The sequence below is a fragment of the Leopardus geoffroyi genome, chromosome A1 (assembly GCF_018350155.1).
Source record: "Leopardus geoffroyi isolate Oge1 chromosome A1, O.geoffroyi_Oge1_pat1.0, whole genome shotgun sequence".
Taxonomy (NCBI): Eukaryota; Metazoa; Chordata; class Mammalia; order Carnivora; family Felidae; genus Leopardus; species Leopardus geoffroyi.
The window spans coordinates 227,650,458-227,677,260 of record NC_059326.1 but is presented as its reverse complement, the minus strand read 5'-3'; the positions used below and the strand labels follow the sequence as shown (position 1 = coordinate 227,677,260).

Below are 26,803 nucleotides of genomic sequence, written 5' to 3'. Positions count from 1 at the left end.
CTTTACGAACAACCTGAATTTTTATTTTGAATGCAGGAAGTTCAACCTAGGATGTACATTTAAGGGCAGAAGCACAAAGAAATAGGAGTATATAAAGTATATGCATATATATAGCTGCACATGGTCTGTTTCCTTCCCATTTCTTCCTTGAGAGTTGCTTTTATTAGTTTCATTTTATCTAGGAAGCACAGGGTGCCAGCCCCGCGGCCAGCTGCCGAGGACAGAGAATACGGCCACACCCCGGGGTTCCCCAGGCTCAGCCGGGTAGGGTATGGGTTAGATCCCTTCACTGGATCAGAGTCTTACAAATTCTGTGGTCTTATTTAGTCCCAGCCGGAGTCCTGTAAAATGGATATCCTGTCCTTGATTTATGGTAGAGGATGAGGCTCAGAGGGTAAATAATCTGCACTGGTTGAGCAGTCTCTTGGCTGGTGAGTGACAGAGTGAGGTTTGGACCCCCAAGTGCCTTATTCTAAAATCCATATGCTCCGCGATATGCTACAGTATTCTAGCGTTGTTAGGGTAAAAATAATTTCTAAACGGATATACCTAGGCAGTTTGGGAAGTGTTTTATGCAGAAAGATGGTTTCATAGACAAAATCTTCATGTAGGTTTTCATCAGCTGTGAAATTGTAAATTAAGAATATGATCCACGGGGCGCCTGGGTGGCTCAGTCGGTTAAACGTCTGACTTCAGCTCGGGTGATGATTTCACAGTTTGTGGGTTCAAGTCCCGCATCAGGCTCTGTACTGCCAGCTTGGAGCCTGGATCCTGCTTTGGATTCTGTGTCTCCCTTTCTCTCTCTCTCTCTCTCTCTCTCTCTTTCTCAAAAATAAACATTAAAAAAAAAAAAAAAAAAGAATACGATCCAGGGGCACCTGGGCGGCTCAGTCGGTTAAGCATCCAACTCTTGAATGTTGGTTCAGGTCGTGACCTGATCTCACAGTTGTGAGTTTGAGCCCCGTGTCGGGCTCCATGCTAGGTGTGGACCCACTTAAGATTCTGTCTCTCTCTGTGGGGTGCCTGGGTGGCCCAGTGGGTCAAGTGTCCAACTCTTGGTTTCGGCTCAGGTCATGGTCTCATGGTTCGTGGGATCAAGCCCCAAGTTGAGCTCCACGCTGAGCATGGAGCCTGCTTACGGTTCTCTCTTTCTCTCCCTCTGCCCCCTCCCCCGCTCATGCTCTGTCTCTGCCTCTCACTCTCTCAAAAATAAATAAGGAAACATTAAAAAAGGAAAAGATTCTCTCCCTCTCTGCCCCTCTCTCCTGCTTGTGCTCTCTCTCTCTCTCTCAAAAAAAAAAAAAAAAAAAAAAGAGGGAAAGAATATGATCCAAATCACTTAATCCACAAATCTAAAAGAAGAAACTCTATGTTTTTGTTTAGTCTTTTTAAATGGAGATTCCTGAGTGAGATAAGATCGTGTGCCGTGACATATTCTAGGTTGCAATGTCATAAACGTCGAGGTACTAATCACGGTTGGCATCTCCTTCCTTTTCAAGCTTCCTGAAAAACTGCTCTTTTCGCAAGGTTGTAATTGGATCCAGCAATACAGTTTTGGTCCTGAGAAGTATACAGGTTCCAATGTGTTTGGAAAGTTACGTAAATGTGTGGAATTATTGAAAACGCAGGTGAGTGTCTCGGGGAAGAAAAGACGAGGAACGAAAGCACACACCCGGGTGCAGTGAGTGACTCTTCTCTGTCAGGCCTGTCACCCGATGCCTCGCGGGGAGGACCTGCGGGCAGGAGCACCTCTTGTAGGAGCTGACGATGGGCTTTCCTGTCCTTTCTCCTTCCAAGTAACCAACGAGAGCAGCGTTGTAGGTGATCGTTAGGCCCCTTCTGGGTTCAGGAGGCCTTTGTGGGCTGGCCAGGAAACCTTAACAGCCCCGTACCTTCATTTTCCCCAGAGAGATGTCGTGCGAGGTCCAGACAGGGCATTCAGAAACGCACTTCTGGAATGTGCCCCATTAATAACTTGGGGACACCACAGACGCTGTCATTTGAACTAAGAGTTTTCCTGCCTTTTAATAGACACAGGTTTGGAATTGTTGAAATGAACCCTCCCCGGTAAATACCGTAAAATTTCTGTGCTGTGGTTTTTTGATGAGTAAAAACCGATATGTGAATATCGTGCCCCTTGTACTGTTATTGTGAGGATTGAATAAGTTGGTACATGTGGCTTTAAACCGTGCTTGGCACATGGTGAGTGGCAAAGAATACTAGTTGTTACTGTTCGTCTCTGGAATATCTGCTGTGCGACCCAGCTGTATTAAGCTGTCTTAGGAAACTGACTTGCTTGGTTTTTTACCTAATCGGTGGTGCTTTTTTGAAAGAAATGTTTAAGCTAGTTTGTTATTATAAAAGTAATATATACTTGTGGTTAAAAAAATCCGGGTCAGGGGTGCCTGGTGGCTCAGTCGGTTGAACGTCCGACTTCAGCTCATGATCTCGTGGTTTGTGAGTTCGAGCCCTACGACAGCTCGGAGCCTGGAGCCTGCTTTGGATTCTGTGTCTCCCTCTCTCTCCGGCCTTCCCCCGCTCACGCTCTCTCTCACTCTCTCTCTCGGAAATAAATAAACATTAAACTTTTTTTTAAAAAATCAGGGTCAAAAATGAAAAGTTAAAGGTCCCCTCTATTAATCTTTGGTTTATTTTTAAATGGTTTATTTTTAAATGGTTTAAATACTTTAACGGTTTTAAATGGTTTATTTTTAAATGGTTTAAATACTTTAAAACTATGCCATGCTGTCGGTATTCACCTCTACCCTGTAAATGTCACTCTCACGTCTGTGTTTCCAGTGGACTGAATTTAGTGGAATTAAAGATTATCACAAGAGAGGAAGTATGTGCAACATCCTCTTTTCTGATGCGATTCTGGAATATAAACTTTACGAAGCTTTAAAGTTCATCATGCTGTATCAAGTCACTGAAGTTTATGAGCAAATGAAGACTCAGAAAGTCATTCCCAGTCTTTTTCGGCTCCTGTTTTCCCGGGAAACATCCTCTGACCCTTTGAGCTTCATGATGAACCACCTGAATTCTGTGGGCGACACATGTGGACTGGAGCAGGTAATTGGGGCAGAAGAATGTGTTCAGGACCCCATGGCAGTGCCTAAACACACAGGTGTGTGGAGTTTACTTTCAGGTGATAAACCCACCTGCGGCGAAGCAGTGGCTTGATGTCGTTGCCCCTGAAAGGAGGAAAAGAAGAGTAAAAACCTCACTGCTCCGTGCAGTGTGCCGTGTGTCTGTCAAGCCCCGTGGCCACTGAGCAGGGCTGGAGGCCCTTCTGAGCTTTCACTCTGCTTCTCAGATGGTGGCAGTCCTCCCACAGCAGAGTTTAACCGAGAGAAAGTCCAGCCGGAGAAGGAGATAATGTTTGGGAAAGCATTTGGTTCCTTAGGGCAGATAAATAGACACTATTGAAAAATCCTAGGGGCGCCCGGCTGGCTCAGTCGGAAGAGCATACGACTCTTGATCTCCGGGTCGTGAGTTGAAGTCCCATGTTGGGTGTAGAGATGATTAAAACTAATAAATAAACTTTAAGTTAAAAAAAAGAAATTATTAAAAACTTTAAAATCCAGATAAGACTTTTTCATTCCCATAGAAGAGAGGTTTTCTTTTGTTTTGCTTTGCTCTCTTAGGCGGTGTGCAAAATTACCTGCCGTTTTTTTTTACAAAAATTTATCTAAAACTAGTTGGAAAACAGTGTGATTTTAACTGTGAGCATCCTTTACTTTTTATTGTGGTTTTTTTTTTTTTTACCCCCTGTAACTTCATGCTGGTCTACAGAGATGTTCCTCTGCTTATCCCCTGCCTTCCGCATCGTGGGCATTTGTTCCTGACGCTGGCCTTTCGGTGGTTCATGTGTGGGTCTGGTTCCTAAGCAAGGGCACTGCTTCCTAAGCTTCAGGAGAACACGCTCCCTCCCCTGGTGGGGGCGGGCAATTGGAAATGTGTGTTTGTGACCTCTCTCTCGTCTCTTCTCCAGATCGATATGTTTATTCTTGGACACTCCCTTGAAATAAAGATAAAAGTGTTCAGACTGTTCAAGTTTAACTCCAGAGACTTTGAGGTCTGCTACCCAGACTTGCCGTTCAGGGAGTGGCCCGAGATCTCCCTGCTGACGGAGAATGACCGCCACTACCACATTCCTGTCTTTTAAGTCTGGCGTGGGCTGGGCACCGGCCCTCGCCGTTCACAGCAGTCACACGTTCAGGCAAAGTCCAGTTGGAGAACCAAAGCTGGTGTCGCGACCATTGAAAGGGGCGGGGCCTTCTTCTCCGGACCTGCAGGCGCCCTGGACACAGAGGTGCACGGATGGCATGCTTTTGTTTTCCGGTGACTTCCTCCAAACTGGCCTATTTGTGTTTGGTGGTTTGACCTTGTTCACCCACGGGCTCTAGTCATTTCACATGCCACAGGCCTTTAAGGGCACCGGGAAAGGAAATCTGGGCAGTACAACAGGAAAAAAAGCGAGAGGAGAAGGGGAAAGGACTAACCAGGAAAGAATTTGTCTGTAACCTGGATGTTCTCATTAGGAACCTTGTCTTTGACTGATTTGAGATCTTTATAAACGTGGCCTTATTTTATAAGCATTACTTTCCCAGGGATCTTTATGGTATATTGATTTTCTAGAACCACTTAATTAACTGTAAAACTATGTGTATGGGGTATGTGTATACACACACACACACACACACACACATGCATACACATGTATATACATTGTATAGTTTTATATATACATATATGAACACACACACACAAATCATCACTACTCTGTAATCTTGTACAATTTGTTTTATATCACTTTACACTTTTTTGTTACTGTTGCATCTGGCCAGTTGAATATGTTTTATGATAAAAAAGATTAATTCTGTAGATTAAGGTAACTGAATGACAACTATTGAACTATTACAAAATACTAACTGTGGTGTATCTAATGTGTATTTACCTGTGTATTTAACGTGTGGTAGGTAAACTAATGCCACCCCCCGATCACCATGCCTGTGTCCAAATCCCCGGGATCTGGGAATACGTTGGGTTAGATGGCAAAGAAGAATAAGATTGCAGATGGGATGAAGGTACTATTCTGACCTGGGAGGTTGTTCTGGGTTCTCCAGGTGGGCCCAGTGTAATCCCAAGGGTCCTTAAGAGGGGAGGAGAGGAATTGGGAGAGGGTCAGGATCAGAGGAAAATGTAAAAGAACAGAACAGAGAGAGAGAGAGAGACGCAATATTTCTGGCTCTGAAGATGGAGGAAGTGGCCATGACCCATGGAATGTGGGTGGTCCCTGAAGGTGAAAAGGGAAGAGAACGGAGTCTTCCCTAAGGCCCCCAGAAAGGAACGTGGCCCCGCCCACACCTTGATTTTAGCCCAGTGGGACGGCACCCGTGTCGGATCTCTAACCTGCAGAACTGTAAGATAATACCCTTGTGTTGTTTAAGTCACTAAGTTTATGGTGATGTGTTAGGTTAGAGCAGCAACTGACAACTAATACGCTCGAGCTAACGAATTTTTGGTCATCTTTATTCTGGAAATACTTTTCTAGTTTATTTTGGTCATCTTTATTTTGAAGGTACTTTGCTAGGCTGTTTTGAACTTCAATAAATACAAAATGACTTTAAAATCTTGCCTAACGGCCTGCTGCTTCAAAGTTACAAATCCTTTCTAAGAGCGACTGAACATTTTTGATGCTAATATTTTCTCCCATGTTCATACTGCTGTGCTCGTAGACATAAAATTAATTGCTGTGGCAGATGAAAACAACATCCAGATCTTTTGTACTGGGGATAATCACTTGTGTGTACTACTCAAGCCGGGCGTCTAATGCACACTGTGCTGTGCCTGCTCTCAGTTTCCTGGTAGAAGAGTTGGAAAGCAGTTAGCTCCAACCAAGGGGCTTTGTGTCACCCTGATAGCCACACGAAACAAGAGTCCTTTTTGTTTTAAACGGGAGTTCTTCATTGATCTTTCTGGCACGTCCCTGCTTGGAAGTGTCTATGGTTTTGCATAACTCCTGTCATTTAACTGACCCCATTGAAAGTTCTTCCCATGATACATTACTGTGACCATGAGAAAATGGACCCTACCCTTTGTGTTCGTAGGCAGCTACAGTGACGGCCTGTAGCAGGTCACTGTGACTGATACTCATGGCATGTCTGTTCTAGGCTTTGGTTCCAGTTGAGCTGTCCAGGCACCTACCCGGCGTTTGTAGCTTACCAATCACCTGGCATCTCCTTACTCAGTGTTAGGATTTCCACACCAGTCCAGGATTGAAAGGAAGAACTTTTTTCCCAGGGATTAGCAGCCCAAAGCTCTGTGACATACTAATCAATTATGTTTATCCTTAACCTTGTGTTGGGGGGCAGGGCAGGATGGGGCAAGACCAAATTGTGGAAAAGGGGCATCCCAGTACAAAGAAAGTAAAAAGTAAAGACCTTTAAATAATTGCCACGTTTGCGGAAGGCATAGAGTCAAGAATTTGAGAGGAGGTATTGGGTGTTTCCAGTTTCGTTTTATTTTTAATTCAGTTGTATAATGAATAACACATGAATTAGAGGGAACTGCATATAAATTAGCACCACTTTTAAATGCCAGCAATAACCTGGAGGTGAATTTCCTATATGATGCCAACATTTAATGTCTTTCTAACCTCACATGTTTTAATGATGAGAAGATTATAGCAAAAATGCAAACATACGTCCTTGTCCCTTTCTGACTTAAGAATATGTTTCTCTTAAATTTTGGCCATATGTGTCCATACTGAGGGGTCATATGCATAGTAGTACAAGACTGACTTTCTTATTGTGGCAAGATGTACTTTCTTATTGTGGCAAAATTTACCATTTTAACCATCTTTAAAAAAAATTTTTTTAACGTTTATTGATCTTTAAGAGACAGAGCGCAAGCAGGAGGGCGGGCAGAGAGAGAGGGAGACACAGAATCCGAAGCAGGCTCCAGGCTCCGAGCTGTCAGCACAGAGCCCAACGCGGGACTTGAGCTCAAGAGCCCCAAGATCGTGACCTGAGCCAAAGTCAAGACGCTTAACTGACTGAGCCACCCAGGTGCCCCTTAACCACCTTCAAATGTACACTTCAGTGGCATTAAGGACATCACACTGTTGTGCAACCATCACCACCATCCGTCCCCAGAACACTTTTTATCGTCAAGATGGACTTTCTGGTAGAGGGGCAGGTCTCATTCCCCCACCTGGTACCTGGACTTCTTTGACTTTCCACATTCTTTATATCATGGCCTTCTAATCTCAGTGTTTTCTCCAGACTTCCATGCAGAAGTCCAATGCAAGGGAGGTTTGGGTGACCAAATGGATCAGGCAAATGCTGTTCTACTTCATCTCCAAAGTGAAGAAATAATAACAGGTGGCTTCTGGTTTCATCCTACGAACACACACCATTTAAAAGGTCCCCAAAGGGGGCGCCTGGGTGGCGCAGTCGGTTAAGCGTCCGACTTCAGCCAGGTCACGATCTCGCGGTCCGTGAGTTCGAGCCCCGCGTCGGGCTCTGGGCTGATGGCTCAGAGCCTGGAGCCTGTTTCCGATTCTGTGTCTCCCTCTCTCTCTGCCCCTCCCCCGTTCATGCTCTGTCTCTCTCTGTCCCAAAAATAAATAAACGTTGAAAAAAAAAAATTAAAAAAAAAAAATAAAAGGTCCCCAAAGAACTGTATCAATTCTGTATAATTCAGGCCACCGTGGCGACTTGAGTTTCTCGAATGTGGGCCATCACAGTCTTGAACCAAAGTCCTTTCCACCCATGGAGGAAGACGTAGGGCCTTCTCTATGTATGGGAAAGAGACCCAGACAAGCCAGTGTAGAATCTGCCTGGCCTCCAGGAGAGAAGAAGAACCCGAATTAGGGGACATTTACGTTAATTTTCCAAGGACTTGCCTGCAAATGAATTTTGCATGAAAATAATTGTTATTCTAGATCAGATGATTTTCTCATATTTTAGTGAGATCAAAGAAAGACCATTTTATTTCTGTCGAAGCTAATCTTGTGGAGGAAAAAAATTCTAAGTTCTGAGTACCACATTAAAGAAGGTAAAGTTTTAGACTGACAGCTAACCTCATGTGTGGAAACCTATACAAATGTGAATAAAGAAATGACTAATTCAGAATTAGTGTTAGTTTTCACTTAAATAGCAAGTTCCTAAGGGGGTACGGTTGTTTTTACAGGAATGTGCTTCCACTGCTTAAGACTGGTTACTGTGTAAAATGTAAAACTAACAACATATATTTTTATGGATCTAAAACATTAACAGTCTATTGGGTTACCTGCCGTTAGGTTGACTATTGTTTACCTCAGTACTGACCATATTTATGTACACTTTTCTCTATAGAGAAAAGTCCTGTTTTCATCATAATGACTGTCTTACAGTCAGACACAAAATTAAGTGGGTCCAAATTGTACAATCACTTTTATGTTGCTTGTTCAAAATGGTTGGGTCTTCTGTTAATTCATTTTAGTTTTAATCCTGTCCTATCCTGTAGGGCGAGAAAACGAAAGCGTATCTGGATTCTGTTTGGGTTTAATATCAACAGGGTTTGTAAGTAATGGAAAACCACTCACTCCCGTATCCAACATCCCCTAGGCCAAAGTGCTCTGTGGACCAGCCAGAGGTATGTGCTGTGTGACTGCGCTTGAAAGTTGTAGACTGTGTTTGAGGAGTTGAGGGGTCTGTCGGAACAAGTACGGGGCAAAGCCAGCCCAAGTGGGTGAAGCATGCGTGGGATTGAAAGTTTAATGCTGGCTGGTGTCTCTGGAAAAAGACTACTCTCTGTTTAAAAACCAACTTTCGGGGCGCCTGGGTGGCGCAGTCGGTTAAGCGTCCGACTTCAGCCAGGTCACGATCTCGCGGTCCGTGAGTTCGAGCCCCGCGTCGGGCTCTGGGCTGATGGCTCAGAGCCTGGAGCCTGTTTCCGATTCTGTGTCTCCCTCTCTCTCTGCCCCTCCCCCGTTCATGCTCTGTCTCTCTGTCCCAAAAATAAATAAACGTTGAAAAAAAAAAATTAAAAAAAAAAACAAAAAAAAACCAACTTTCTGGGTGGCGCCTGGCTGGCTCAGTCGGTAGGGCACGTGACCCTTGACGTCGGGGTCATGAGTTCAAAGCCCCATGTTGGGCGTAAAGATTACTTTTTAATAAATAAATAAATAAATAACAAATAAATAAATCCATAACATCAAGCCCAACTTTGTGTATATAATGAACAATTGGTCCTCATTATCAGTGTCATCAGGGCTTAGGCTGATCTTTAAGTCCCTTTGTTTCCATCAGTGTCCCTTGTGATGATTCTTGGAAAACTTAGTCAAGAGGATTTCTGTAAACTGAAAAAAAATGCTTGCTTTAAGTATTTCCAGCTTAGTCCAGATGGGTTGGGTTGTAAAACCCATCTGCACAGGTAGCTTATTTAAACCGGGAATGTGTTCCAAAAAGCATTCCTACGTACAGAAATGTGGGGTGTTTTTTTTCCCCCATTTAAATAGCTTATTTGTAAGCAAAGAATTTTTTTTTTGTTCCTAATTTTTAAAACCTTACATGGATGGAACCAAATAGAGGTTGGGTGTTAAAACCAGGTGTAAGCACAGCATTTTACAGTTTTATTCTCTTCACCCTCAAGTCTGAAAAGGCAGAACGAGGTCAGTAATGCTCAGATGCTTCATGGACACTGTATAGCTTTACTCCATTGCACCTTACCATCGATCAACAAATTTATCAGGACAGATGCAAAAGCCTGAGACTTTCCTGGCCCCCATTCTTGTTATCACTGCCATCCCCAAGGCCAAAATCTGGGAAACAGCTTGGGAATGCTTCAAGTACCTGTCAGCATGTGTGTGAATTTCCTTTGGGTGCTGGCTTCTCTGCTGAACTGAGCTTCATGGAAAGGCGCCTGGGGCCAGGGAAAGAGAAGCAGCTGGTGCAAAATGATCAACAGCGGGAACGAAGACCCGGAAAGTTGCTTCAGTGTTCTGGAACTTTCAGACGCCTGTACATAAAAAAAGGAGCAGAGATGCGCTGATGGTGAAGATGGCTTTGTTATAAAATATTCGTATTATTGTAGTTAAATAGGAAAGATAAATACATCTTTCTTATCAGAAGTGGCCTTTAGCTATAATTTATTTTATTTTATTTTTTAATATTTATGTTCAAGGGAGAGAGAGCAGGGGAGGGGCAGACAGAGGGGGGACAGAGGATCCGAAGCAGGCTCTGTGCTGACAGCAGAGAGCCCAATGCTAGGGCTCAAACTCACAAACCGTGAGATCACGAACTGAGCCTAAGTAGGATGCTTCACCAACTGGGCCACCCAGGCGCCCTCCCTCCCCCCACTTTAGCTATAATTCAACATGCCGGAGAGATGAAAAGAAAAACTCAGCACTGGTGAGTGTGTGATCTATGTTTAATGCATTAGTCAGTGGTAGGTACATGAGAAATTAACGTTTCCACTCGGTTTATATTTCACAAGGTAGTAACGGAACACTTGAATCTGCTCGTGGGACCCGTGATATTTAGTAGTTGCATTTTCGGCTGTCCCTCCTGTATGTCTTTACAAGAGCAAACAGCTATGAAAATACATGTTGCGCTGTACAAGAAAAGGAAACACTGCACGGCTTTCTTTTTAGAGCAGGAAGGAACGTGGCCTTTTCCCTTTGAAAACTGTGGCAGAATGGTGCTTGTAAAACGATTCACAGAGAGGCACAGCTTCTTAAAGTTTCCAATCCTTTGCAACGTGGCATCTCTGTAAAGTACAGTAAAAATGTTACCTTGAGATCTAGTTGCTATAAAAGTTTCCAAACGCTTCCTCTCCCTTTCTGTACGTGTTACCGCAGACAGACGGACAACAAAGGGTTCACAATGTGACACTGGCCTATAGCGCACACCCAGTAGCACGGAAACAGGGATTGCAAGAAAGAATCAATAGATTCTGATGCTATTTATGTAGGGGCTTGGGATTTTGCCTAGAGCGGTGTGTTTTGTTGTTGTTGTTGTTTTGTGGAGTTTTTGCTGTTACTGGTCCATCGTTATCACGACACTTTACTTCTTTACTGGATTTCAAGCTCCGGTGGGGAAGGATATGGGTCTCGTATCATTGTGAGTGGAACAGAGCTCAAACAGATATCAAGTAAATTCCAAGTTGCAAGTTGGTAATGAGAGCCAAGTACAGCTAAGAGGCAAAGTGGGATTATTTCCCCCTGCGGTTTCTTTTTATTGATCCGGAACTTACAGAGAGCACATTTTTAGATGTCCTGGGGAGGGAAGCTTCCTGAAGTCAGTGACCCCCTGACATAGTCACCAAATCACAATGACCTATGGAACGGCCACAGTAGACATGAGAGGTCAAACCGAGTTTTGCTAACATTCTATCTCTAGTGAGGTTAAAATTAACCAAGGACAGTGGCCTCACCCAGAAACAGGTTCTTAAGTAAATATGGCTCGTGGAAGGACGTTATGAAGTGGGGTCACGGATTTCTAAGAATGAACCGAACCTTGAGATGTCAGGGGGGCACATGTGCCTGGTTCCATGCCTGTGAAAGAGGCCTGACCTCAGCCTGGGCTCTGAGAGCCTCCTTGCAGGCCCCAGGGTGGAGACAGCGATAGCGATGTAGGGTCAGGGCGGTGTGGCTAAAAGAAAGCAAGGGCCGCCTGGGTGGCTCAGTCGGTTGAGCGGCCGACTTCGGCTCAGGTCATGATCTCGCGGTCCGTGAGTTCGAGCCCCGCGTCGGGCTCTGTGCTGACAGCTCAGAGCCTGGAGCCTGTTTCGGATTCTGTGTCTCCCTCTCTCTGACCCTCCCCCGTTCATGCTCTGTCTCTCTCTGTCTCAAAAATAAATAAACGTTAAAAAAAAAATTAAAAAAACAAAGAAAGCAAGGGCTCGGGCGGCCCACACCTGCACACCCATGGCAGGAACACTTGAGTGCATCTCAGATATTTGTCAAAGTCAGAAGCAGGACTCACCCACCGTGCACAGCTGAAATCAGGAAAAGTGAAGGCCTAGAGGCTTATCACCAGCACAGAGGAAAATACCTCTCGGTGGCAAGTGAGGTAGGAGGGCGTATTTAAATAACAGGTTTTCCACCAGGCTGTAAGACCCACGTACACTCATCTCACCTTGGCTCCTGACGGTCTTCAGAGCTCCACACGACCACCGCTCTGCTTAGCATTTGCAGGATTCCTACGTGGTGGGCCAAAGAGAGGCCCTGAGCTAAATTGCTACACGAAGGAAGAGCTTTGGAAAATCCATGAATTCCAGTTCTCTGTGGGTTTTATTGCGAATGAGAAATGGTTAGCGGCTTAAGTGGCTGTCTTACGATTAGTAGGAAATATCGCCTGAGCCTAAGTCAGCCTGGTCGGGAATGCAAGCAATAGGAGGTTCCTAACCTGCTTTGGGTTCTGTCCAAGCAGTTTGGGCTGTGATGACAGAAAAGCACTTAAGCGAGTCTGAGAGCGAGAATCCCACAGAGCAACAGGGCAGGAAGTACATGCAGTTCCCTTGGCAGTTGCCTGGGCCCAGGAGAGCCAAGAATTAAGGTTTCCGGCCGTGGGTCTCACGGTTCAGATGAGCTCTGGCCTCGTGGCTCAAGATCTCTTTCTGCGTACCGCTCTTGGTCTCTCTCTACCCCCGGCTCCCCCTCTTCGTCCTCCTGGCACATCTGGCTGCTCCCACCACTGAGGCAAGCTGCATCTGAGTCCACCAGTTCAAATCCCCAGGAAGTAGAATCTGGTTGGCTCAGCCGACTCATAGCCCTTGAACCTCATGGCCCACTCTATCCGATCATCTGTGGCCAGGGCGTGAGGCCAGCGTGTCGGCAGCACAGATTCAAAATTTCTGGGAAGCGGGTGTGAGCCCCGTGTGCCTTGAACCATATCTGTTGTTTGTGGAGCTTTTCACAGCTCAGGTGCACACGTGAGTGACCGTCAACGATGGAAGAAGAAGAATCTAGTTCAGATTAGCATATAATTAAGGTTAGTACTCTTATCCGTGAACATCCTACAGATAAAAATATTAATGAATTCACTGAAGATGAGCAGAGACAAATGCCAGCTGGCACCCGAGTGTTAGGGTAACCGTCACACAAGGCTGCCCTCCTGAAGTACTTTTCTCGGTGGTCAGGTGAAGATAAAAAGAAGAAAAAGTTGCAGGTGCCCAGAGTAATTCCCCTCCTGCAAAGGTTTGTTTCTATTGATCCGTTTAGTTAGCTGAGCAGCTACACGTGTGGTGTTTTAAAAATGCAGACCAAGGGCACTTGGGTGGCTCCGTCGGTTAAGCGACCCTCTTGAAATTTGGTTCAGGTCATGATCGCATGGTTTGTGAGGTTGAGCGCCCACCCCGAGCTGATGGTGCAGAGCCTGCTTGGGATTCTCTCTCTCTCTCTGCCCCTTCCCCACTTACGAGCTCGCTGTCTCTCTCTCTCTCTCTTGCAAAATACATAAACTTAACAAAAACCAAAGAACCCCAGGAGTGAGCGTTATTCCCATTAACAAAAAACGCAGACCAAAGTCCTGGGAGCTTTCCTGCAGCATTTTGATGTCAAGTGGATTCCAGGTCCTCTGAACCTCACGTAGGTGCATTTGCAGCAAACCTTTTAGTCTGCAGTGGGTTAGGTCTGTGATGCATTCTGGCTGCAGTACTCAAACTTCACGTTGCAAAGGTTGGATTTGGCATTGTCTACTTCCTCCAGGTTGCATGACGACTTCCTTAATTTGTTGTTCTCTTTGTGCCACGGGTAGTAAATTTCCACGGCGGTGGAAATTGGCTCCCCCGCTCTTACACAGAAGCATGAAGGTCAAATCTGATTACCTGGGACCTCATGCACAGAATTCCTAACAGCTCTATCAACAGTTAGTTTTATGTTTACTGTAATGAGATATCGTTTTCCCTATTCCTATTATGACTTCTACAGGATATTCTGTATGTTAAGACAGAGCCTGGGGCCAGGAAACAGAGTACCCAAGCCCTGAGAGGCCTAAACCTGGTGGTGGTTCTCATTAATGAGATTGCATTTGTGGTTTTCTAGACATTAAGAATAAGGGGAACTAGGGGCGCCTGGGTGGCGCAGTCGGTTAAGCGTCCGACTTCAGCCAGGTCACGATCTCGCGGTCCGTGAGTTCGAGCCCCGCGTCAGGCTCTGGGCTGATGGCTCAGAGCCTGGAGCCTGTTTCCGATTCTGTGTCTCCCTCTCTCTCTGCCCCTCCCCCGTTCATGCTCTGTCTCTCTCTCTGTCCCAAAAATAAATAAAACGTTGAAAAAAAAAGAATAAGGGGAACTCTTTGGAGAACCTCATAGTGGATATCAGAAAGGATAGTTTGGTATTGTAAATGGATAACCCACGAAATCTATTTCTGGACCCATCTGTGTTGGAGACAGTAAGCTTACCTACATTTCAGAGGTTAACAATACTGCTAAACTAAGCCAAGGGATGTTTGGCTTAAAAAAAAAAAAAAAAAAAAGAGAAAGAAAGAAAGCATGTGCTTCAGCAAGCACATGTACGAAAACTGGAACGATACAGAGAAGATTAGTGTGGCCCCTGCATGAGGATGATGTGCAAATTCATCAAGTGTCCATATTTTTCTATAGCCAATAATACTGTACTGACGTATGGTGACTGATGATAACTGCATGTATCACGGTGAACACTGGGTGATGTGCAGAATTGTGAAATCACTATGGTCTACACTTGTGACTAATATAACATTGTATGTCAACTATACTTCAATTAAAAAAATGAAAATAAATACAGGGAAGAGGAAATATTTCTTACAAGTTAATGATCATCGAGACCTAATGGAATGTATAAATGTGCTTACAAATGCTAAGAAAACCATAGTAACAAAAGTAGTCAGACTTAAAGCTTTATTCTAATGACCTCAGTCTCCAAGTTGAATACCCATGTGGGAAGAAGCCTTGTCTACTTCCTCCAGGTTCCTGGACGACTTCCTTAATTTGTTGTTCTTGTGCCACGAGTAGTAAATTTCCACGAAGTTGGAAGTTGGTACCTTATAAAACAGATATTGATGGTGTTATTCCCATAGTTACCTATTATGTACACAGAGTTACTTACTCCAGCTCAAGAAAAATAAATAGCGGTGCCTGGGTGGCTCAGTCAGTTAAGCATCCGACTTCAGTCTAGGTCGTGATCGCGCTGTTCCTGAGTTCAAGCCCCACGTCGGGCTCCGTGCTGATAGGTCAGACCCTGGAGCCTGCTTCAGATTCTCTGTCTCCCTCTCTCTCTCTGCCCCTCCCCCACACACACTCTGTCTCTGTCTCAAAAATAAGTAAACATTAAAGAAATTAAACAACAAAAAAATAGAAATGGTGGAATAGTTTCAAATGATTCCAAACCATCTTCCTTACTTTATTCCTAAACCACCTCCGGATAATTAGACTTTCTTTTTTTTAAACTTTTAAATATTTATTTACTTTTGGAAGAGACAGAGCATGAGCAGGGGAGGGGCAGAGAGAGAGACACACACACACAGAATCCGAGGCAGGCTCCAGGCTCTGAGCTGTCAGCGCAGAGCCCGATGTGGGGCTCCAACTCATGAACCATGAGATCACGACCTGAGCTGAAGTGGGACACTTAACCAACTGAGCCACCCAGGCGCCCCCAGATAATGAGACTTTCAATGTCAGTTTTAGGCGTTTTTGTTTGTTTGTTTTTTGGATGTTTTATTTTGTTTTGGTCTATACAAAGCTTTGTATTCTTCTCTTTTCACTTAACGTGTGTATTAGTCAGAATCCTGGAAAGAAACAGCATTCACTTGATGGTTCAAATGAAGAGCCATTTAGTGAAGGATGGTTTACAGAGATGCCGGTAAGGTTAAGGGAACCAACAAAAGCTGCTGAGGCACCCAGGAACCAGCCCTGGCATGAAGCTGTTACTGTCATCACAGCCAAAAAGACAAAGGGAGAAAATGAAGGTAACGGAGGCCAGAGAGGGCTGCAGGCTTAGAGGGGACTGGCCAGCAGGAGCTGTAGTCCTGGAGGAGCAGAGGCAAGGGGACAGTGAGAAGACACAACCCAGACTGTCATCTCTCGTCCTGCCCTTCCATCTCCTACTGGCATCTCCCATTGGCTAAACCCAACCTGCAGCCAGAGGGCAAGAGAATAAGGACAAAGTAGTGCCCTGGGCTCCATTTCCTAGGGTGCAGACCAGGGTAGAAAATGATTCTGACTGGCTCAGTCCATAGAGCATGCAACTCTTGATCTTGAGGTCGTGAGCTCAAGCCCCTGGTGGACACAGAGCCTTGCTTTGCCCAGCTGTATGCACATCACAAGCCTCAGGCAGCACCTTGCTAGGATAGAGAACTGTCTTGACTATGCCAGGATCTCTTAGACACCGGTGGAAATTTAAACTGGCACACATATTGACAAGCTTCCATTTTTTTATATCTGTTTTTATGTTGAGCAAGGGGCAGTGATGAAGAGTTATAACCAAAGGCATTTTCAAGTGGATGAAACAAAATAAACATCTTTAAATATTAACTGGAAAAGAATCTCTCCACATAAAACCATTTAAAGAAGTTTATATAGTTTAGGAATGTAAGCAAAGACGCATGATGAGGGACAACCTTTTCAAAATTGTAATAATGCCTCAAAGTTCCTATTTGTAGACTGATGGTCCTGAGGAGATGCACAGTTAGATTAACACAATCTTTAAGTACCATTGTCTACTCACAGAGGCTGGGAGGGTCAGCATCATCTATGTGGCAGGCAAGAAAGCTATTAAATCCTTGTATACAGAGAGAACCAATTATCACACTGAACTGCTGTCCTTGTGATTAATGATTGAGTACCTGACAGCCACTTTTCGTTATGGGAGCATTCTAAATGTTTCTCAGCATGCGGCCGTTGGCTTGGTTCTTCTGTGCACCTGCAGCCGACCACATATCCCATGTTCCCTCCTCAGAACGCTTTGGTTTCAAGCTTGCCACAGTGAAGAAAGGATTTTGTGAATCTCTTCCCAAGGTCAGGCCAGGGATCTTCCAACATTATGCTTTCAAGAAAATCAGCTTCCAAATTGACTATTCAAGAAACCCAGAGGGTCACACCTTAGTACTAGGGCTAAACTAGCTCTGAATTGAGGCAACCGCAGACCTACCCTGTAACAGTTTTTTAAAAAGCCATGAAAAGATCAAACCCATCTGACCTTCCAATAGAGTAACTTTCTTTCAGAACAAAGCCAATGTTCTTCAAAGAAAGATAGCAAAGTCCATATACTCAATAACCTAACAACTCAACATTCAGCCTCCAGTAAAAAATTCCTGGACATGCCAAGAATCAGGAAAATGTGACCCATAACTAGGAGGAAAAAAAAAGTCAATAGAAAAAGATCCACCAATGACAGAGATGGTGGAATTAGTACACAAAACTTTGAAATATGTATTATAAATACCCTATGTTTATGGATCTTTAATATGAATAGAATGGAGAGAGTGTGTGAAGATACAAAAGGAACCAAATGGAAATTATAGAGATAACAATTAAAATATTTGAAATGAAAAAAAAATACACTGGATGAGATTAACTCTAGCTGAGACATGGGAGAAGAAAGGATCAGCAAATCTGAAGATGTAGCAATACAAACAATTCAATCTGCAACAGAGAAAAAAAGATGGAAAAAAATAAATGAGGCCTCAGTGACCTGGGGATAATATCAAGTGGTTTATTGTATGTGTAATTGACATCCCAGAACACTGTGATTTAGTGGTAGGGAGGAGAATGGGACAGAAAAATATCTGAAGAAACAATGGCTGAAAAAATTCCAAATTTAACAAACACTATGAACCCACGGATCTACAAACCTTAATGAATCCCAAAGAGGATACACACACACACACACACACACACACACACACACACACAAATCATATCAAAACACATTATAATTAAATTGTTGAAAAACAGTGATGAAGAGGAAAATCTTAAAATCAGCCAGAGAAAGGCACATGATGTACCGAGGAACAAAGAATGAAAGCAGATTTCTTCTCAGAAATGATGCAGGTCAGAAGACCATGGTATGGCATCTTTAAATTGCAGAATGAAAACAATAAAACACGGTCAACATACAATTCTATATCCAGCAAAAATCTCTTTTCCACTTAAGGGGTGCCTGGCTGGCTCGGTCAGAAGAGCATGTGAGTCTTGATTGTGGGGTCATGAGTTCAATCCCCACATGGGCTATAGAGATTATTTAATAAATAAAACTGTAACATAAAATAAAATTTTCAACTTAAGGTGAAATAAAGCCTTTTTAAGACAAACAAAAGCTGAGATGGGTCGCCTGGGTAGCCCAGTTAGTTGAGCATCCAACTCTTGATTTCAGCTCGGGTCGTGATTTCATGTTAGTGAGATGAAGCCACACGTTGCTGCTCTGAGCTGACAGCACAGAGCCTGCTTAGGATTCTCTCTCTCTGTCCCTCCCCCACTCAGTCTGTTTCCCTCTCTCTCTCTCTCTCTTAAAATAAATAAACAGTAAAAAAAGCTGACAGAGTTTGTAATTGATCATCACCGTAAGTAATGTTAAAGGACATTCTTTAGGCAGAAGAAAAACAAAACCAGATGAAAACTTGGATCTACACAAGAAAATGAAGAACACAGGGAATGGTAAATATGTGGATAAATATGAAAGTGTTTTCTTTTCATTTAAAAAAATTCTTTGAGATGTAATTAACGTATAAAGCAAAAATAACGTGTATTTCATAACTTATGCAGAAACAAAATGTATGACAATGATAGCACAAAGGATGGAAGGGGAAAATGGAAGTATACTGTTGTTATTACATAACGTTCCCACATTTAAAATAGACTTGGTAAGTTAAGGAGATAGGCTATCAGTATTAGCACAACCACTAAAAACTAGAATGTAGAAGTATAGCTAATAAACCAATAGTAGGAAATAAAGGGGAGAAATGAACAAAGAGCAAATGGGATGAGTAGAGGACAAACAGACAGGCAAGTTGGGGAAGTCATCAAGGAGAGCAGCAACAGACTGTTGAGATTCTGTGTGCCCCAAGAGAAGAACAGCCATCTTTCAGGTGGCCTTGTAGTTAAAGAAAGCAATAAATTAATCACTAGAGGAAGAGGTAAGGAGTAAAGAATCATTATGGAATGGACATGGGAAGCTTTTGCTTTTTGAAACATTTGGACTCAAGATCCATTTCCCAACTTCTCAGTGTGTTAAGGGTTCCATTGTGTGCCTACTCCGATGGATACACTTTCCTCAGGAAGAGAACTATTATTTACAGCTTTTGTGTTAATGAACCCAAGGGCTCCTACGGAAATGTACTCTGACCTCTTACACAACATTTTTACTGAAGTCAGAGCGAAGGAAATAGTGGACATTGAGAAATCAAATGGCTGCCTTCCACTCTGTTCCCTCTAAAAATCAACAATTGTCATTTTTTTTCTGCTTAAGGAAGCTGCGTCTGATCTTATGGAATTCAACAGAGTTCTGTGCTAGTGATTTTGAGATTTAAATATGAGTAAGATAGGTAAAAGGCAACTAAAATTGAATCATTTGAGTAAGATTGAAAAACAGTGAGACTAAACCATACACGTTTAGTTAGATTTAAAAACTTTTTAAATTAATCTTTATTTATTTTTGAGAGAGAGAGAGACAGAGTGTGAGCGAGGGAGGAAAAGAGAGAGACATAAACACACACACAGAATCCAAAGCAGGCTCCAGGCTCTGAGCTGTCAGCACAGAGCCCCATGTGGGGATCGAACTCACAAACCACGAGCTCATGCCCTGAGCCAAAGTCAGATGCTTAACTGACTGAGCCACCCAGGTGCCCCTAGTTAGATTTTTTGCAGAGCATCTTATCCACGTACTCCAGAGCAGTCATACAGATAAAGACATGAAGTTACATGTTTTGACACAATTTTGCTGTTCAAACATTCATGGAACTTTTCTGTATAATTTCTTATTTTGACGTGTTAAATCTTACAGAATTCCTTTATAACAGTGTTATAGGGGGTTAGAATTAACATTCACCCTACAGATACTACAGATAAATTCTATATGACAGGATTGATCGTATAGAGATATGTGTAGTGGACAATCCATCTGCAATTATGTGCTGAAGATCATCGTTGGACTAAATTTAGAAAGGTGAAGGATTAGATGAATAGCTTTTTATCTATTCCTCATCCCTAGAAATGGGCCCATTTCCAGGCCAGGTCCAAGGTTACTTATTAGAAATTTTGTGCCCATCTGTAACATCCTTAAAAAGATAATTCTTGCCATGAAGGCTATTAACAGTATAGCCTGAGTATATCCAGGACAGTAGTCTGGGCTTCTAATGTCATGGGAGACTCTGTGCTCCCAGAATAAAATAAATCGCTTAAAAATGAAATAGGGTGACTTGTTAAAGAATTCAGTAATAAAAATACCTTTCATGAATACAAACCATGCAAGTTATTTCACAAATACTAGCTTAGTTTACCATGCATGTGTAATTGTTGACAAGTTTTGGATAAGGAAATGAAGCTAATAGAGGCAAGTGACTTGTCAAAGGGCTCATGGACGGAGTATCTGCACAGAACAATCAATCAATGTATTTTGCTGGATGTACTAATGAAGTTGCAGATCTTTTGTTTCCTGTTTAAGTGCTCACAAAATGTATATATAAAGGCAATCTGTCTGCCATACTATATGACGGTGTTAAAAAGAAGAAAAGCACAATAGAGATGTCACTTTTAGGACCTGGGTAGCCTTTTGAATGGTACCTTTGAAAGTATAGACTGTGCAGAGGAGCTGTCCCTGGTGCTGAACCTGCCACGGAGCAACGAGGTCAAAGAACAGCCTTCACCAATTTTTGTCCCTATTTTTTTCTGGGCTCCTATTACCAATGACAATACTATTAAGAAAAATTATGTTTATTAAATATTTTGCCATTTTGAGAATTTGAAAGGCTATTTGTAAAATTACAGCTTTGTTTGAAGGAAACAATCAGCAAAACTAAAAGGCAACCGATGGAATGGGAGAAGACATTTACAAATGACATATCAGATAAAGGGTTATTATCCAAAATCACAAAGAACTTATCAAACTCAACACTCAAAAAACAAATAACCCAGCAGAGAAATGGGCAAAAGACATGAATAGACACTTCTCCAAAGAAGACTTCCGGATGGCCAACCGACACATGAAAAACTGCTCAATATCACTCATCATCAGGGAAATACAAATCAAAACCACGATGAGACACCACCTCACACCTGTCAGAATGGTTAACATTAACAACTCAGACAACAACAGATGCTGGGGAGGATGTGGAGAAAGAGGATCTCTTTTACACTGCTGGTGGGAATGCAAACTGGTGCAGCCACTCTGGAAAACAGGATGGAGGTTCCTCAAAAAATTAAAAATAGAACTACCCTATGACCCAGGAATTGAACTACTAGGTATTTATCCAAAGGATACAGGTGTGCTGTTTCAAAGGGCCACATGCACCCCAATGTTTATAGCAATGCTATTGACAATAGCCAAAGTATGGAAGGAGCCCAAATGTTCATCGACAGATGAATGGATAAAGAATATGTGAGATATATATATATATATATATATATATATATATATATATATATATACACACACACAATGGAGTATTACTCAGCAATAAAAAAGAATGAAATCTTGCCATTTGCAACTACGTGGATAGAACTACAGGGTATCATGCTAAGCGAAATTAATAAGTCAGAGAAAGACAAATATCATATGACTTCACTCATAAGGAATTTAAGATACAAAACAGATGAACACAAGGGAAGGGAAGCAAAAATAATATAAAAACAGGGAAGGGGACAAAACATAAAATACTCTTAAATATAGAGAGCAAACAGAGGGTTGTTGGAGGGGTTGTAGGAGGGGGGATGGTCTAAATGGGTAAGGGGCATTAAGGAATCTACTCCTGAAATCATCGTTGCACCATATGCTAACTAACTTGGATGCAAATTAAACAATAAATAAGTTGTTTAAAAATTAAAGCTTTGTTGAGTTACATAACATTAAATTTACATTTTTAAAGTGTACAACTCAGCACATTCTAGTGTATTCACAAAGTTGTAAAATTATCATCACTATATAATTTCAAGAACATTTTATTACCACAAAAAGAAACTCATCCCCTCAGTCTTTGGCATCCAGGGATCTACTTCCTGTCTCTATAGATTTGCCTATTCCAGACTTTTTGTATAAATGAAATTAAATAATGTGTGACCTCTTGAGACTGGCTTCTTTCATGTAATGTCATGTCTTCAAGGATTATCCATGTTGTAATATGTATCAGTACTTACTTTTCATTGACAAACAATCCACTATATGGATATACTACTTTTATTCATGTATTTATCAGTCAACAAACATTTACATTGTTTCTACTTTTAACAACTATTTTTTTTAAGTTTATGTTTTTTTGAGACAGGGAGAGAGAGCATGTGAGCAGAGGAAGGGCAGAGAGGGCGGGGAGAGAGAGAATCCCAAGCTGACTCCGCACTGTCAGTGCAGAGCTTCGGGCTCCATCTCATAGTTTATGAGATCATGACCTGAGCTGAAATCAAGAGTCAGACGCTTAACTGACTGAGCCTGGTTCTACTTTTTACTATGCTGATATGAATATCCATGTACAAGTTTTTTCGTGTGAACATGGGTTCAGTTATCTTAGATATGTACCTAGGAATGGAATTGTTGTGTTATGCGGTCTTTTCAATATTTTGAGGAATTGCCAAATGCTTTTCCAAAACAGATGCACTATTTTATATTCCCACCAGCAATGCATGAAGATTCAAATTTCTCCACATCCTTGCCAACATTTACTATTATCTATCTTGTTGATATCTATCAACATTATCTATCTTCTTGATTTTAATCATCCTAGTAGGTATGAAACTGTACCTCACTGTGGTTTTTCACTTCTGCTCACATTTCCTTATTGAGGAATGATATTGAACATCTCTTCATGTACTTATCGGCCATTTGTTATCTTCTTTGGAGAAATGTCTATTCAAATATTTTGTCCATTTTTTAGAAGTTGGGTGATTTTTATTGTTGAGGTAAAAGAGTTCTTTACATATTCTGGTTATGAGTCTCTTATCAAAGATACCATGTGCAAATATTTTCTCCCTGTGGGTTGTCTTGTTACTTTCTTAATGATGTAAAGGACTAAGAGAGTGATCCTTTTCTGGTTCTTCCCAATACTTCCCTCAGCAGTTCTATAAGGGTTTGTTAATGGAATGTAGTAAGAATTCCAGGGGTAACTGGGTGGCTCAGTCAATTCAATGTCCAACTCGTGATTTTGGCTCAGATCATGGTCTCATGGTTCGTGGGATTGAGTCCTGCATTGGGCTCTGCGCTGAAAGTGTAGTCTGCTTGGGATTCTCTCTTCTCTCTCTCTCTGTCTCCCACCCTCCCTCCCCTACTTATGCATGCGATTTCTCTCTCAAATAAACTTTAAGAAAGATTTAGAATGTAGTAAGAATTCCCATATCTGTGCTCTTAGTAGCACATTATGAAGCAGGGAACTCATTTACAATATAATTGTTGGGAAATATCATATGGAAGAATATTTTTAGTCATTCTCTGGTAAAACACTTTTTGGAAACCTGGATGGTTCAGAATATGTGACATCTGTTCCCTGCAGGAGAAGGCATGCCTCAAATGCTGTGCTTTTCTCATTATACCGAGCCTCTTCATAACAAACACTGCTTGAAAATGTTGCCAAGAGGGGCACCTGGGTGGCTCAGTTGGTTAAGAGGCCAACTTGGGCTCAGGTCATGATCTCACAGTCTGTATATTCAAGCCCTGCATTGAGTTCTGTGCTGACACCTCAGAGCCTGGAGCCTGCTTCAGATTCTGTGTCTCTCTCTCTCTCTCTGCCCCTCACCTGCTCACATTCTGTCTCTCTCTCTCTCTCTCTCTCTCTCTCTCTCTCAAACATGAATAAACATTAAAAAATAAATTAAAAAAAGAAAGGTTGCCAAGAAAAAAAAGAAATGGAAACATAGAATTATTTTCTATCCTAGAAAATATTCAGTTCCTGTGTTCAAATCCTGTTCTTTGGCAAGAAAATACATTTCTTTTATGCAATCAGAGAGAGACTCTAAAAGATTTTTTCATGGGAAAACATTACCTTCTGCAAGAGTGTTTTTTTACCCCCTTCATGGAAAACAGAACAAGAAAAATAATCTAGCAAGTTAACTGAGGCCAGTTTTATTCCTTTAAAAAGTTCTAAATGTAGTATTTATCCAACACCTATATTAAGTTGAAAAAAAAAGTCTTCTAACCCCCATAGCCCTGAGCCAAAAATATATCTCCCCTATATTGGCAGTTCTTCACTATGTGCCTAAGTTAGGAGAATCTTCATTCTCAAGCTAAAATCAATAATTGCTTTAACATAATTGAAGAATCATTCAAACATATAAAGTTGGATTTGTTCATAGGGTAAATTATATTTATTAATACTTATTTTTAAATGCTTATTTTGTTGGACAGAAATGAGACTGATATAGTAGTTTCATGTACAAATATCTGAATTTCCCACTTAAAGTTTCCACCCTAATATCCCAAAGTCCTAACAGTTGGAGTCATTTATATTTTATCTAAATAATTCTTGTGTAGATTTGTCTTTTAAAATAAGTACAGGGGCGCCTGGGTGGCGCAGTCGGTTAAGCGTCCGACTTCAGCCAAGTCACGATCTCGCGGTCCGTGAGTTCGAGCCCCGCGTCAGGCTCTGGGCTGATGGCTCAGAGCCTGGAGCCTGCTTCAGATTCTGTGTCTCCCTCTCTCTCTGCCCCTCCCCCGTTCATGCTCTGTCTCTCTCTGTCCCAAAAATAAATAAACGTTGAAAAAAAAAATAAAAAAAAAAAATAAGTACATAGTGGGCACCTGGGTGGCTTAGTCAGGTAAGCATCTGACTTCAGCTCAGGTCACGATCTCATGGTTTGTGGGTTCGAGCCTCATGTCTCACTGTGCTGACAGCTTGGAGCCGGGAACCTGCTTCAGATTCTGTCTCCCTTTGTCTCTGCCCTTCCCCTGTTCAAGCTCTGTCTGTCTCTTTATTAAACATTAAAATAAAATAAATAAAATAAGTACATAGTGGGAGTCAGAAGACCTGTGTTCTTTTTTTTTTTAAGATTTTTTTTTTAAAGTAATCCCTACACCCAGTGTGGGGCTTGAACTTAAACAACCCCAAGATCGAGTCACATGTGCACCTTCTGAGCCAGCCAGGCGCCCCCTGGAGGTCCATTTTTAATGTGGTGATCTCTAGAAGATAGTGAACTGTTGCTTTACTTTTCTATCCTTTGAAGATGCTGCATGAATGATTAAGTTAAAATAGCTTTGAACTTTTCTCTAGTGCTATCACCAGAATGATAGTAAAGCAAGAGTGTTTTGTTTTGTTTTGTTTTTGCATTGGGTTTTTCGTTTTTTGTTTGTTTGTTTTTTTAACCACTGTTCACTACTGGGTTCTGGGGAATTCATAATCAACAGCAAAGCCCCTGATTTAAAAGTTGCCTCAGCCAAGTCACCACTTCGGTCATTACCCTGTTCTACATAGCAGCAGAGGGATGAAAGCGTTCTAGAAGCACGGGCTGTGTCCACCTCCACCCTCTCATTTGTCCAAAATTTCAGAGCAGGTACAGAGCCAAAGTTTGGGAAGGACTCACTGGAAATTATTACGACTCCTGGGGAACAAATTTCCTATCACCTGGTGGTCTAGATAATGTGGCTTTGCTGGGATGTCTCCAAGAGCAATAGTCATAAAGCATTGGGTAACTGAGTAACAATTAGACACTCTGACATTCTGCCAGAGCTAACTTCCATTACAGGAAAAAGGGGAAAATTAAATGTCAAGAAAAAAAGTTTTGTTTTTTTTTTAATTTCAAATGAGCCAAGCAAATATTTACTTCTTACTTCCTGTGTGCCAGGAACTGGGCCAGTCTTTAGCCAAGGAGATCATATTATAAGGGAGAGACTAATGGAAAACAAATACTGATAAAGCTGTTTATACCCACCTAAATTTAGAACCAATGGAGATGGAGAAATTAATTCTCACAGGCAACTGGAGAGTAGTAGAAGTTATAGTTTAAAAAGTAGGGAGGACTGAATTGTGAAGAACCTGGAAAGTCACATGACTAATAATAAGTGGGAACAGTCATTTGGATTGTAAAAGAATGAATCAGATGATGCCCGGCTGGCTCAGACAGTAGAGTGTGGGACTCTTGATCTTGGGGTTGAGGGTTCGAGGCCCACACTGGGTGTAGAGATTACTTAAAAATAAAATCTTTAAAAAAATGACTTGGATGGAAGCATGGAAAATGGAATGAAATGGAGGACAGACACAGAGGCAGGGAGACCAGGAAGAGAATTAGTTGGAGATAAGAGACAAAGAAGAGAGGAATTTAATATAACGAGGCCTTTACTGATTACCTGTATAAAATGACATGTCCTATAACTCACGACCCCTTTACTCTGCTTTGTTTTCTCCAATAGAACTTGCCACTAACACACACAGACATACCTACATACACACACACACACACACACACGCATGTATGCATGCACACGCACAAGTATTAGCTACTGTTCATTTCACTAGTAGAATGTAAGATTCATAAGGAAAGGGATGTCACTCTATTTACTGTTGTATGCCCAGCGCCTCCCGTGAAAAATGTGGTATGAGATGAATGAAATGGCTAACTGAGTAAGTGGATTTCTCTAGCAACTAAGATAGGAAATAGAGAAGGAAAGGCAGTTTTGCAGTGGATTCAGTTTGAAGCATGATGATTT

General features: G+C 42.2%; 1 protein-coding gene, 1 long non-coding RNA gene and 1 other non-coding gene across 5 annotated transcripts in view; all 3 read left to right on the top strand.

The window, feature by feature from the left end:
* OTULINL (OTU deubiquitinase with linear linkage specificity like) overlaps positions 1–5,769 on the top strand; it is a 30,838-nt gene extending 25,069 nt beyond the window's left edge. Inside the window, exons 6-8 of one of the 3 annotated variants that reach the window (XM_045441760.1) lie at positions 1,500–1,628; positions 2,800–3,069; positions 3,992–5,769. In XM_045441760.1, the coding sequence (XP_045297716.1) occupies positions 1,500–1,628; positions 2,800–3,069; positions 3,992–4,165 (573 nt within the window). In that variant the 3' untranslated portion in view covers positions 4,166–5,769. Of the gene's footprint in view, positions 1–1,499; positions 1,629–2,799; positions 3,070–3,792 lie in introns of all 3 variants that reach the window. The other 2 variants (XM_045441771.1, XM_045441774.1) reach the window with 2 other exon arrangements.
* Positions 5,770–6,986: 1,217 nt separating this feature from the next.
* On the top strand, positions 6,987–8,138 carry LOC123606354. The gene is made up of 2 exons (XR_006716253.1): positions 6,987–7,427; positions 7,672–8,138. It is a non-coding gene; the product is annotated as an uncharacterized LOC123606354 (long non-coding RNA).
* Positions 8,139–14,483: 6,345 nt separating this feature from the next.
* Positions 14,484–14,587, top strand: LOC123581655. The gene has a single exon (XR_006703916.1). It is a non-coding gene; the product is annotated as a U6 spliceosomal RNA (small nuclear RNA).
* Positions 14,588–26,803: the final 12,216 nt, after the last annotated feature.